Here is a 12,882-nt window from a genome sequence, read left to right on the forward strand (position 1 = left end):
CTGTGTGTGTTCGTGTGTTTGTGTATGTGTTTGCCTGCGTAGTTAGTTAGTAGTACAGTAGTTAGTAGTACAGTACTGTGTCAGTAGTCTAATTGTATCATGACTGTCATGTTTGCTTCTGGTCTACACATCGGCAACTACCTCTCCATAACAGTCTGGTGCGGCACGATGTGGGCGGGCATTCACACAAACACAATAATAGTTAAGTCGTGACAAGGCACTCTTTGGTAGTACCCACCAACACAGTTCAGTCATGGTGGCTTTAGCTGAGAGCAAAACGTCTCAAAGCTGGTTGAGTTTCTCAACACAATCGTTAAAGCCGGTTATAACGCCGATGTGCAAACTTCTTTTTTAGAGCAGATGTAGGCTGATGAAACATGATGTTAAATTATCTGTGCCTACCCCTCCGCCCCCCCCCCCCCCAAAAACACCCATTGATATGGCCTGGGACTCAGTCTAGAAGTAGGAGTTAAACTACATTGTAAGTTACTTTAGTTACAAAAAAATAATGACTTTGTGTAGGTCAGTACTACTGACACTGAGATTAGATTCAGAGTACTGATCCAGATTCTGCCTGACCTGGTCACCTGGCCTGCACTCAGTGACGCGATCACCTGAACCAGCAACAGAGCTAGAGATCGTAGAGTCTAATAAGTAGTACTACAGCTTGAGCAGTTATTCATCACCCAGTTGGAGATACATGTATGCTCAGCTGCTCACTACTTTTGGTGGGGCAGAGGCCAGGAGTCGTGGGCCTGCTTTTTTACTGCGTGCCGCAGTGACTGCGCTGATATGTGGCGCGGCGGTGCAGCGCTGGTTGTACCCTACTTCCTAGGCATGGGCGGCTAATGCTCATTTATTTTCTTGTAATGTTTTCAGCACTGCTCATTATTACAGCAAATACTGCTACATGTAGTAGTGTGAATGCTCGTTTTGCACTTTAATGCTTGTAACCGAATTGAAAATTGTGGGTAAAAAGGATCGTAAAGAACGTCATAAATTCAAAATCGGCTGCAGCGTATGACAGTCTGGCAAATGTACTTCAAGTAAAAGTACTTGCATGCATTCCATTCGGATTTCAATATCAGATTCTATTGAATGACTGTGCATGCACATGTGTTGGGGTAAACAAAATCAAGACTACTGACATTATGTTCTGCCTCTCGATGTGCAGTATGGACCTCAGTTTAACTTCGATGTGACCTTCCAATGTACATTGCTGCTGGTATGACATTGCCAACTCGAGGAGAAGAATACTCATTCAGGAGCTGCTGATGAGGGTGGGATGGTGAGCACAATCTTCACAACCTTGGCCCTTCTGCCAATTGAGGTCTTCTTGATCTTTCCGCCATGCCAGATGATCAACATTATTGGAAACATCAGCTGCAGCAAACTTGTAAGCGGCTTGGTGAAGCTTCTTTCGCCTATATACTCAGTATCCCTCTACTGCTTCCATGAGACTGATCAAGTCGATTGATGGATCTTAGGCTTAGCTTTCACCTTCTGCTGCTTACTGCGGCAATGTAAGCATTTCAAAAGGCGTGTTGCCTTTTTGGCATCACTGTGACATCACTGTGACATCACTGTGACATCACTGTGACATCACTGTGACATCACTGTGACATCACTGTGACATCACTGTGACATCACTGTGACATCACTGTGACATCACTGTGACATCACTGTGACATCACTGTGACATCACTACAAGGTGATAAACTTCACAAAATAACTTTCCAGTAGAGATGGTCAGAAACTCTTGAGGGAACTCCGTAACTCTAGCGGCAGGGCTGATACGCACAACCTTCGTAGATTGTCCTTGACTTACTCTAAGTCTTGTCCTGGTTTGTCGGTTGGCTTTCAGGTCCGCTCAAATGATCTTGAGCTAGGCATGGGCGGGTAATGCTAGCATTATGGCTGGCATTATAGTCCCTTTTTCCAGGTGGCATAATGCTGGCATTATAACACCATTTCGCATGCAAAATTGGCATTACAAGCATAATTGCCGGTCGACAACGGTGTAATGCATGAAGCTGGCTAGGTCCAGTTCCAAAATCGTGCATCTGAACCCGTCCGGCTTCATCCCGAGACTTGACGTTGCAAATCAACCTTCGCAGTGTATTGTTTCAGACAACATGCGCTGCAGCCAAATATGCAGGATGCATGATTGATCACGTGCTGCCTACATGCTGCCAAGACGGCCTTCTTTAAATCGACTTTTCCATCTTTCAAACTGGCATTATGGAGTAGTGTAAGCAGCTAAACAAACAAACAAACATAAGTGGCATCATATCCTCATAATTATGAGCATTGCCTTTAGCATTATCGCAGCAAATAACTAGCATTACCCGGCCATGCCTATGAGTGCGATATTCAAGCTCCTTTCGATTTTTGCAAATTTTCTGGTTCAGTTTCATCCGACTGTTCTGACTCTGACACATTTTAAACCATTTCATTTGACTTGTTGCCATCAGAACTACCTCCGCCATCATCCATACCTGACCCCTCCCGCTAAATCAGGGACACTACTTTGTAGAACGAAAGTGGAAGGAAGATCGACTATGGTGATTAGGCATTGGCGGATAGGGTCCAGTGGATAATGCTCCGAAAATGTTCGTATAATGCTTATCATAATGCTCCAAAAACTACCTTGTAATGCTGATTATAATGCTTCAACAAGGCTATCATGCTCTTGGTTTGGAACAAAAATGGAAGAAAGGCTGCACATTGTCAAACTTCCAGGAAAGGATGCATTTAGTCGATCTGCCTCCGAAGCTGCTACAATGTCTCTCACAAGCTCCACCACTTCTTAGCACTATAAGACATGATCGAGTCTCCATTGGCTGCTCTCCATTGCAACTTTGATGCAGGGCTGTGGCTGAATAGTGGGTGTATCGAATCTTTTCCCTTGCTTATCCATCAGTGTAGTGAGAGGTGAAACCATTGCTGGTGATCATTTGGATGCTGGAAGCATAATCATGGGAAGTGGTATTCCTGCATGCAGACAAGTTGCCACTGCTTCCACTCTGTGAAAAATGCCAGTCTTCATCTGAAACAGCTCACGCGAGGCCAGTCAAGAGACGATCTCAGATCGAGATCCCTCCCATTTGCGGAAATCCTGAAAACACATGGTCAGAAGCTATTTTGCCGCTCTACATCCTCTGCTTGCGCTGTCTTCTTTTCCTGAGGTTGCGTGGAGACAAATGGCTGGCCGCAATACTCTTCTTTCCTGATAGCACTTGACTGCAGGCCTTGCATTACAATCGTCCACGACGAACTGTACGTGCTTCACCAGGAAAGTAAGACACGCGCTCCTGAGCACTCAAAACGACTTGGTACTGCGTCCATGAGAAATTCTAGTTCTTTTCGAGCCTGCTGAGCTGGACTCGGCAAAGGTAGTTATTCGGAACAAGCTCTTTCTGTTTATAGCCGCTCCTTCATCCAGATCCAAATTTATCAATAGATGAGTGTTTTCTTCAGTATCGCTAGAGATGCTATGGCCAGAGCCTATGGCATAACCTAGGCTCAGGAAAACTCCTCTTCGTCTCTTTGATATTCACTTCGCGGACGTCTAGTCTCCTCCATGGCTCTCCTCGTAAATCATCTTTAGACTTACCGGATTTTGTGTAACAGCCTCAGCTCAGTTGCAACGTTGGGCATGCTGCATCACCTGTACATTCACCTGACTACATTGCTACTAAAGACTTTATGTAGCAATCAGTGAATGGCATTACAATCATGTACAATGTATGTAGTCAGGTAAATGTAGCATTACTAATACTACTGCCATTAGTGCTAGCCTAAAGCCAGTGAAGGTGTTACGTGTCTACAAATCACAAAGTCATGTGCCGGTACAATACAATGTCATGGCGTTGCACCTCATGACTTTAGCCGATTGTTGTCAAAAACCTTATATTTCCCGATATTATCCACTATGAAACTCATTATGCCTCTCAAACCTCACATAATGCTCGTCTTGTTCCTTTCTAATGCTCCACAATGCTCTGATGCTCGGATAGTCTCATAATGCCGAATATAATGCCGGCATTATCCGCTGGACCCTATTGGCGGACAATGCTCGAAAAGGTGGCAGATTCTGCTCGAAAAGCAGTGAAATTGGCAGAACCTCAAATTCTGCTCCATTTCTTTATCCACATACCAAACATGCATGAAACTTACCAGAAAAAGTACCGAGTTCTGCCAATTTTTCTGCCGGCATTATCAGCAAAGGCCTAATGGTGACTAATATCACTTTTTCTCAAAATAACCATACATGTATCTGCGGCGAAGCTTACAGTTTTGGACTACAGACACAGTAGGAGTGAAACCTAGAACTTAAAGGTAGTGCAATAGTACCAACTACAGCGGCAGCTGACTAGAACGCGAACCACGTGGCTTGCAACAAAGTATTTTGACCGACGCAACAACACACGTGACAGCAGGGGCGTCGGAAGGTATTTTAGTGTGGTACGGTCAGCCATCTGAAGTACAAGCTACTCGTGGGGGAGGGGTGGCTGAGCCGAACATTTTTGGAAATTTAGAGTCCAAATCAGTGTATTTTTATTGATTAACGAGGTTTTCGGGTCAAAAAGTGGTACGGTCAATACCGTAGTCACTGTACCGTGTCCGACGCCCCTGGACAGTCATCATTGTTGCGAGATTGTCGCCTATTGGATAAGCATCATCCATGCCATGTTGAACTACGGGTACATTTTTTTTGTATTTATATCATTATCTCATGGCACATCATGATGACGGCCAATAAAACTGAGACAAGGGTGAAAGCCAACCACAGCAGTAAAACAGATAAAAGAATACAAATAAGAGGCAAAGAAGGCAAAGGAGGAGACAAACCAGCAGGATATACATGAAACCTATAATTGAGCAGAGATTTTAGCAACAAAATTATCCATCGACGTGCTGGTCTTGGCCTGCGTTGGTAATGTTGCCCAAAACACATAGCCAGCAAAGATCGGGGATCTAGTGAATAGGGTGGAGGCAGCGCGTGGGAGACTGAGTGAGTTCCGGGTATTCCGTGTTTCGGAGAACCAATTATAAGCCTGCATATGCAAGGGTATTTTATTTAGTAATATTTTATGTATGAGAACACAGAGGTGGTACTTATGTCGAGTGGAAAGGGGACTGATCTTGGCAATTTCGTAAAGACTAGCGGAGGGAAAGCGACGACCTTTGCTAAATAAGATTTTAAGGAGCATGCGGTTATGGGTTTCTAGCTTGTTCAATACAGTAGTAGTTATGCCAGACCAAGCAGTATCACAGTAGTCAAGTAAGGGCAATATATAGCAACGATAAAACAAGCGTTTGCAAGAAAGAGGAAGATGTCTACAGTGGGCTTGAAGAGCCCCAAGGATGGAGCTTGTGCGCTTGCAGACATACTGCACATGGGGTGACCACGACAATTTAGAGTCAATAATAACGCCAAGATGCTTATGCTCTTCAACAATACGAATAGCAACACTTGAAGAAGGAAAACAAAGTGGCAGGGAAGGGGGAGAAGGGGAAATGTACATAGCTGCCGTTTTATCAACGTTTGGCTGCAACTTCCAATCATGCATCCAGGTTATAACTTTCCCAATGCTATCTTGCATGGCTTCGTGCAGGCGTATAGGGCAAGCATTGGAGCAAAGCAGAGCTGTGGCGTCAGCGAAAAGGCTGACACCAGGGGCAACATCGGGGAGGTCATTAATATACAGGAGAAATAGCAGTGGCCCAAGGATTGAACCCTGGGGGACTCCAGAAGTAACGGGTAAAGGCTCCGATAACACAGTTGAGATGCGTACAAGCTGATGCCGGTTAGAGAGATACGATGAGAGCCAGCCGATAGCCTTGCCATCAATGCGATATACTGTTCGCAGCTTAGCTAAGAGACCCCTGTGCCAAACAGTGTCGAAGGCCTTTGCGAGATCGAAGAAAACTAAACCAACATGGTTATGGGCGTTCCGGGCGGTGTGGATGTCTTGCACGAGGCGGGTAACCTGGTACCTGGTGGAGTCACCCCGACAAAAGCCCGACTGTGCTGGCGAAAGTGAAATGCGAACATGATCATAAATGATGCACATAATTATTTATGTAGAGTGTAGGAGTCCTGGATATAGCTAGCTAGCTGGGAATAGATGTAATGGGGACCATGATTCATATGGCGCTAAGACACCACGCCTCAGCGACTGCGGACTACGCCGCGTGTGACCAGTTTTCGCTCGTCTGCTAGTCCAGTAGCTAGTTGGCATCAAAAGCAGCCATAATGCCAGTTTCCTGCGAATATGTCACTTTAATTTAATGCTCGGCAGTGCTAGTTTACTAGTACATTTAGTAGTTTTAGTAAAACAGGCTATTAAAAGGTCTGCGTCTGTAGCGAGCGTTCTAGCGAGTAACGGGACCGGTATACGACCCGTATCATCACGGTTTGTTAACAAACATGTTCTCATATTTTCTGCTTTTCTTGTCATTCTTGCTTCTTGTGTTTGTTGTTTTCCTCTAGTTTTCTTTTGTTCGTGGAGAGCCGGAACGCAGAACCTTTTTTTTATATTATTTCACGCAGAAGGCGGAGAGCCCGAAGGTGCCGGACCAAAAAAAAGCAAAATACGAGTCGTAGATCTACATCTGTACTGCACGTCTCCAGCTCCGCGTGCACTCGTATCGATATGCCATCATCATCAAGAGTACATAACCCCCGGCGGTTATGTACTCTTGTTATCATGCAACTGCATGCTACCAAGAGTCCATAACCCCCCGGGTTATGGACTCTTGATGCTACAGTATATGCTGTTGGTTGACGATACGCCGTGTGTACTCGTACATCGTACATCGTACGCCCCCATGGACTTGCGTGGCTTGGGTTGTTTCGTCTTGCCCCTGAACTGCTACATGGTACAATCATGTACTGGCACTACTGCACTCGGCAGCACTGCCGTCCCTGTCCGGCTTGAGGAATCTACCTTCTTCTTTGTCGACACCGAATCAATCAGTGTCAGTGTGCATGCGGCGGAGGAAGGGCAATGAATTTAGTTTGCTCTCTGCTGATTGCAGTTCTTCTTTACTCATCATGTCGTGCCACCTTTCTGGCGAAAAGCGCAGTTCAAACTTGCGTACGGGGCGATGCATCCGCCAACAATCTGAAATGCCAGCAGAAGCTGGTGTTGACATTGGCACTGCGAGGAGGACAGGTTAGTTTTACTGTTAGGCCTCTGACCACTCCATGTCCGGAATAGGGATCACACTGATTGGTATAGTTCATGCCGTCTGTTGAGTCCTCCCGAACACCGACCGTGTGCAAGGGTACCGGTTGCAGCAGCCAGGGAAGGGCACTTCTACGCCGGCTCAGGTGGAAACTTAGTTTTGAAAATTTGAAGCTCTCAATCTTACAATTATGTACCGTTGCATACCGTCTTGGGGTTAGGGGTTCTGAGTAGCTTCATAGGCCAATGATCCTATCGGTGGAAATGGTTCGGACCAGCTCAGGGAGTGAACTACTGCTTTTATTGTCCTGGTGCGGTCACTCAATGATTGCACCCGTGTAGTACCCCTGGTGTCCTGACCCGGTCAGGGGTCAAAGTTGCAATCATTGATTGATTGGTTTTAGTAATACAAAGAAAAGGGAAGTAAAGTCTGAAATCAAGATGTCACTACTTGTCTTGTAGTCTTCGGAATACTGAGAGGAATGGTCTTGGTCCGAAGAAACCGAGAAGCTGCTTACGTCCTATATTCCCTATCGAATTCGCTCACTTCCCGGCCCAAAACTGAGTCAGTACGGCCTATACGTAAGTACTACACGTACAATGCAGATAGGACTATGTTTGGAAAATGTCACTGAAAGCCGGGCGCTACTTCATGCCTATAGAAGCGTGGATGAACGTGAAACTCCCAGAACCGTGCAGTCTCAGTCTGGACGCAGGGTCAAAAGGTCTTGGTCCAAGGAGGCTGATACAGGCAACATCACTCAGCCTCCATTCACAATCGAAAAACGGTTCTGGTCCTGTGCGTGGCTCCGTACACTGTGTCAGTGCAGTGCATGGTGAGGGCAACACCTGTAGTACCTGTGACTCGAGTGCAGTCGCACAACATCACATACTTTATTATTTTCGAGCTGGGAATGTGAACATAGTAAAAAACAAAAACAAAAAAAAACAAAACAAAAACATACTAGTACTTGGTTGAAGACGGTCCAGATTAGCTGAGAACCCCCTGAATGGATTCTTGGTGCCCGAAGACTTCCCCAGTGCACTGCACACCCACACCCACACCTGTCCTGTTGAGCCGGCCACTGTCACAAGCTCAAGGGTCATGTGGGCCCCAGAGGGGCAACGGAGAGAGGATAGGATAATGTCGTCCCACAGCGTCCGGGACATGCCCCCCCCCCCACACACATCTTTTAGTCTGAAGAGTCCATCTGTGAGCCTGTTGAGGCGCCAAGCCCAGCGCATGCAAAGTTGCACATAACCAGGAACATGCCGCATCGCGTGCCGATGTCCACAGGCATTGTTTTTTACCGTATCACGAAGTCGATAGCCTTCTGACTCTGAGGCACAGTGTGTCAGCATATCGTATGATTCATGCCTGCTCAAAGTAAATTCTCTCTTTCTTTCTTCTTTCTTATACATGTATGTCTACTACTTTTCTTTTCTTGATTTGGCCGTGGTTGGCTATCACCCCTCTCTCATTCAATATTGGCATTGCTTGCCACGAGATGATGATGCAATAATAATAATAATTATTATTATTATTATTATAATGTGTGGCACGTGTTGTGAGCTGCCTTTGGAGTGAAAAACTTGTCAGCGCCTTCTAGGTTCGGCCTGGTCCCATAGCTCAGTGGTTAGAGCAATGCTCATGACAAGCAGGGTCCCAGGTTCGAGTCCTGGTGGGTCTGGCGATTTTTTCTCTTTTCAGGCAGTTCACTTCCCCAACTGATCCTGTGTATTTGAAGTTCTCCCAATCCGTTCAAAATTTAATCACTTTTCTTTCACTTCTGGTAGGGTCCAGAAACTGACCGTGGTTGGTCCCCTGGGGGAGGGAGAAAGATCCAAGTGCCATCAGTATGTGTGGCACGTGTTGTGAGCTGCCTTTGGAGTGAAAAACTTGTCAGCGCCTTCTAGGTTCGGCCTGGTCCCATAGCTCAGTGGTTAGAGCAATGCTCATGACAAACAGGGTCCCAGGTTCGAGTCCTGGTGAGTCTGGCGATTTTTTCTCTTTTCAGGCAGTTCACTTCCCCAACTGATCCTGTGTATTTGAAGTTCTCCCAATCCGTTCAAAATTTAATCACTTTTCTTTCGCTTCTGGTAGGGTCCAGAAACTGACCGTGGTTGGTCCCCTGGGGGAGGGAGAAAGATCCAAGTGCCATCAGTATGTGTGGCACGTGTTGTGAGCTGCCTTTGGAGTGAAAAACTTGTCAGCGCCTTCTAGGTTCGGCCTGGTCCCATAGCTCAGTGGTTAGAGCAATGCTCATGACAAACAGGGTCCCAGGTTCGAGTCCTGGTGGGTCTGGCGATTTTTCTCTTTTCAGGCAGTTCACTTCCCCAACTGATTCTTTGTATTTGAAGTTCTCCCAATCCGTTCAAAATAATAATAATAATAAACTCGGATGTTGAGCCATAAATAAATGTAGAAAAGAAAAGGACATATGGATACGAGTTAAGAGTAACTCTCCATCCCTGTAACTGGATACTGAAAGTGCAATAACTAGGCACAAAACTGACAGAGTACTGAGACATTCGACGTCCTGACACCTAGCTTCAACACATCTCCGTAGCGCTAACCGACAGCCTCTCTCTCTCATTCTTTGTTCCGTTGGGACTGTAGCTTGGCTCGTTTTTGTTGCGCTTGCCTTCCCCTCTTTGGTCTTTTCATAACCTTGAACCTTCCAAGTTGGAAGGCTGTCGGTTAGCGCTACGGAGATGTGTTGAAGCTAGGTGTCAGGACGTTGAATGTCTCAGTACTCTGTCAGTTTTGTGCCTAGTTGTTGCACTTTCTGACTGTATAATTATAGTATCATGTTACAGTGATGGAGAGTTACTCTTAACTCGTATCCATATGTCCTTTTCTTTTCTACAATAATAATAAAACCGAAATTTTGTTGTGGGAGTATATCATGCAGTACCCAGTATAGATACTAGGAATGTGTATACAATAGTATTGTTCCCGGCATGGCCATATGGCACCTTTCTATTCCACTCTGGTAGCTTAGCATGCAATACTGGACTCTACTTAAAAAGAGAAAACCGACCGACTGGAGAACTATGTACGTTGTAGGTCCTGGCCAGGCCCCTCTCCGGAAACTTTGCAGAATCATGAGCCAGAATAGAATCTGGGATCCGTGGTGTCACTGCAAAATCTCACGAGAGTGGCAGCCAAGACGGTTGTCAGCGTAGAACTTACATGTACCAGCCAGGGTGTGACACAACTATACACTGTACAGTTTTGTTGTTGTTGTTGTTGTTGTTGTTGTTGTTGTTGTTGTTGTTGTTGTTGTTGTTGTTGTTGTTGTTGCTATCGGGTGATTCGAACCTTGTATCGACTGGCCATCGAGTACAATATCATGCTCTTGATTGTTCGTTCCCCCATTTGATGCATCTCGAGACGGTACTTCCCATATATGGCACATCACTAGGCCGTACTTTACCACTATAATAGTACCCTGTGCCTGTGACTTATGTGCCATTTGCGCCAGAGCATTGAGCTGTCCAAGAACGCAAACACAGCTGCCGGAGCACGGGGGCAAGGCACTGAGTTAGAAGTGTAGGATGCCGTGTAACGGTTTTGCTGGATGCTGCGTGAATGCCGTCATGTCATCCTCCATGGCCAGAGCACTATCCAGTCACGGGTACATTGCGAGTACTCCTGCTGCTGTTAAAGGTTATGCTCAGTGAAATGCCGCCTTGTGCGTTCTCCTTGGATGTGTGCGTATACCTGTGCTTGTGTCGCCCACTACTCAACAGGCAGGTGAACAGACGTATCGCACAACCGTGTCGAGTGCCAGGCTTGAGGACACCGGCGTGGATGCAAGCATACTCCAGTCCGTGGACGTCCAGGTGCAGAAGACGCGAGTCAACATCTACTACCCGCTACGCTACGTCTCGGTGAGTTATCTGCTGACCCGCTGCATGTACTACACTAGTCTACAGTGCTAGCAGTGCCACCTGCAGCGGCAGAAGCAATGAATGACGAACCATTTCAACAGTCATGTCTATACTGCAGTCATGCTGGCATTCTTTTATTTTAAACATTTTTTACATGGATACCAGGGAGTTGTGTAACACACGGGGAGACGGCTCGGGCAACTGTTACGCTAAGTCATGTGGCTTTCGATCCCAGGCTGCCCAATACAGTCGCCCGGCGTGGGGTACGGCCGATTTATACACACTTGCACATGGCATCGCTCAGGGTCAGCAGGTCAAGGCCGTGATTGCGAGTTGCATAGACCACGGATCACGTAGTGCTTTCTAATCCGGGGTCGACATTTATTTTAAATCGTTATAGCTGGTAAAATACGGTAAAAGTACAGTTGAACATCGATTATCCGGCCTTCTCTGGGCAGACAACTTTCAGGCGGTGTTCAGATAAGGCAAATGTTCTGGATAAGAAAAAACTGTCACTCACACACTTTCAGTGGTTATTACTAGCCGCACGACCTTTTTACTTTTTACTTTTCAAAATTTTCGTATTTTTTGAATGGCTCACTACGTGCACAGTGCGTACTCTACGGCACGTGCGCCCAAAAAAACTGTTACGGATAATCGAATGGTCGGATAGTCGATGTGCGGATAATCGATGTTCAACTGTAGTTTCTCTTGGCATTCCACTTTTCTTGCACCGTTGAGCCAGTAGCGTTGCATGGTTTATTAGTGACTGTCTTGCATGACTATGGCTTTGCACACCCTGCATATATAGAGTGTCTTGCAATGCATGACCATGGCTTCACATACCCTGCATGATATAGAGTGGTATAGAGTGTCTTGCATGACTATGGCTTTACCCACCCCGGCGTATGTGTATGCAGAGTGTCAACAATCACCCCAAGGAGGAGGTCAAGGCAAAGATACATGTGAAGGGTGGATTCCTGGGCCTGGGCAGCTGGGTGGATCGCTGCAAGGATGCGCCAGGGACCGATGACACCACGTGTGGCTACGCCTTCAACGGCACCAGTGGCGAGCGCATACGAGACAGCCAGGCGAGTACCTCTGCAATGCCAGCATGATGCATGCACTTGACCTTCTTGAACCTCTGCAATGTCGGCATGCGCTTGACTCTGAGGCCTCGTTTACACGACAACGATTGAAAAACGTTTTTGTCAAAAACGTTTTCAAAAGAATACGCTTCCACAGATGTTGATAAGAGCGTTTACACGACAACGCTGAAAAACGTTTCAAACGAAAAACGGCTTCAAAGTGTTTTTCAATCGTTTTCGTTCCGTTTCGTTCTCGTGTAAACGGCAAAAACGTTTTACTAGTACGAGCCTTGTACTCAAAACATGCCGCAGCCAGCCTGCGCCAGGCCAACTTATTGCACATCACCATTGCGTGCCGAAAAACATGTTGCAGTATACGCGATTATCGTTTTCGTGTAAACAGCAAAAACGTTTCGAAAACGATTGAAAAACGTTTTTCAATCGTTGTCGTGTAAATGAGGCCTGAGTTGAGCTTCATGTATCTCTGCAATGCCGGAATGCTTGACAGGCGCGTACGCAGGGTCACCTCTAGGGGGTTTCCAAGCGAATCGCAAACACTGACTCGTTTTAACCCTTTCTAAAGAGCCCTACAAAATTTTCAAAATTATGCATTTTTTCGTGTTCTTTTTGGATCATAACTTCAGTTCTATTCATTATCTTAGGCTTCCTGGAAGTGGAAAGGTAGACCTACCAGGGAGAAA

General features: G+C 46.2%; 1 protein-coding gene across 1 annotated transcript; it reads left to right on the forward strand.

Moving 5' to 3' along the window:
- The first annotated feature begins 6,937 nt into the window (after positions 1–6,937).
- On the forward strand, positions 6,938–12,211 carry LOC135806025 (uncharacterized). The gene is made up of 3 exons (XM_065320160.1): positions 6,938–7,184; positions 10,953–11,093; positions 12,014–12,211. Exons 1-3 carry the CDS (start codon positions 7,017–7,019, stop codon positions 12,209–12,211), a joined length of 507 nt encoding a protein of 168 aa, XP_065176232.1. The 5' UTR covers positions 6,938–7,016.
- Positions 12,212–12,882: the final 671 nt, after the last annotated feature.

The sequence above is a fragment of the Sycon ciliatum genome, chromosome 1 (genome assembly GCF_964019385.1).
Source record: "Sycon ciliatum chromosome 1, ocSycCili1.1, whole genome shotgun sequence".
Taxonomy (NCBI): domain Eukaryota; kingdom Metazoa; phylum Porifera; class Calcarea; order Leucosolenida; family Sycettidae; genus Sycon; species Sycon ciliatum.

What these genes read in the sequence shown, in the direction of transcription:
- LOC135806025 (XM_065320160.1), top strand. Translation starts at nt 7,017, where the DNA reads ATGAATTTAGTTTGCTCTCTGCTGATTGCAGTTCTTCTTTACTCATCA. An exon ending in TGGCACTGCGAGGAGGACAG is followed by an intron (nt 7,185 to 10,952) that starts GTTAGTTTTACT and finishes ACTACTCAACAG; the next exon opens with GCAGGTGAACAGACGTATCG. An exon ending in ACCCGCTACGCTACGTCTCG is followed by an intron (nt 11,094 to 12,013) that starts GTGAGTTATCTG and finishes ATGTGTATGCAG; the next exon opens with AGTGTCAACAATCACCCCAA.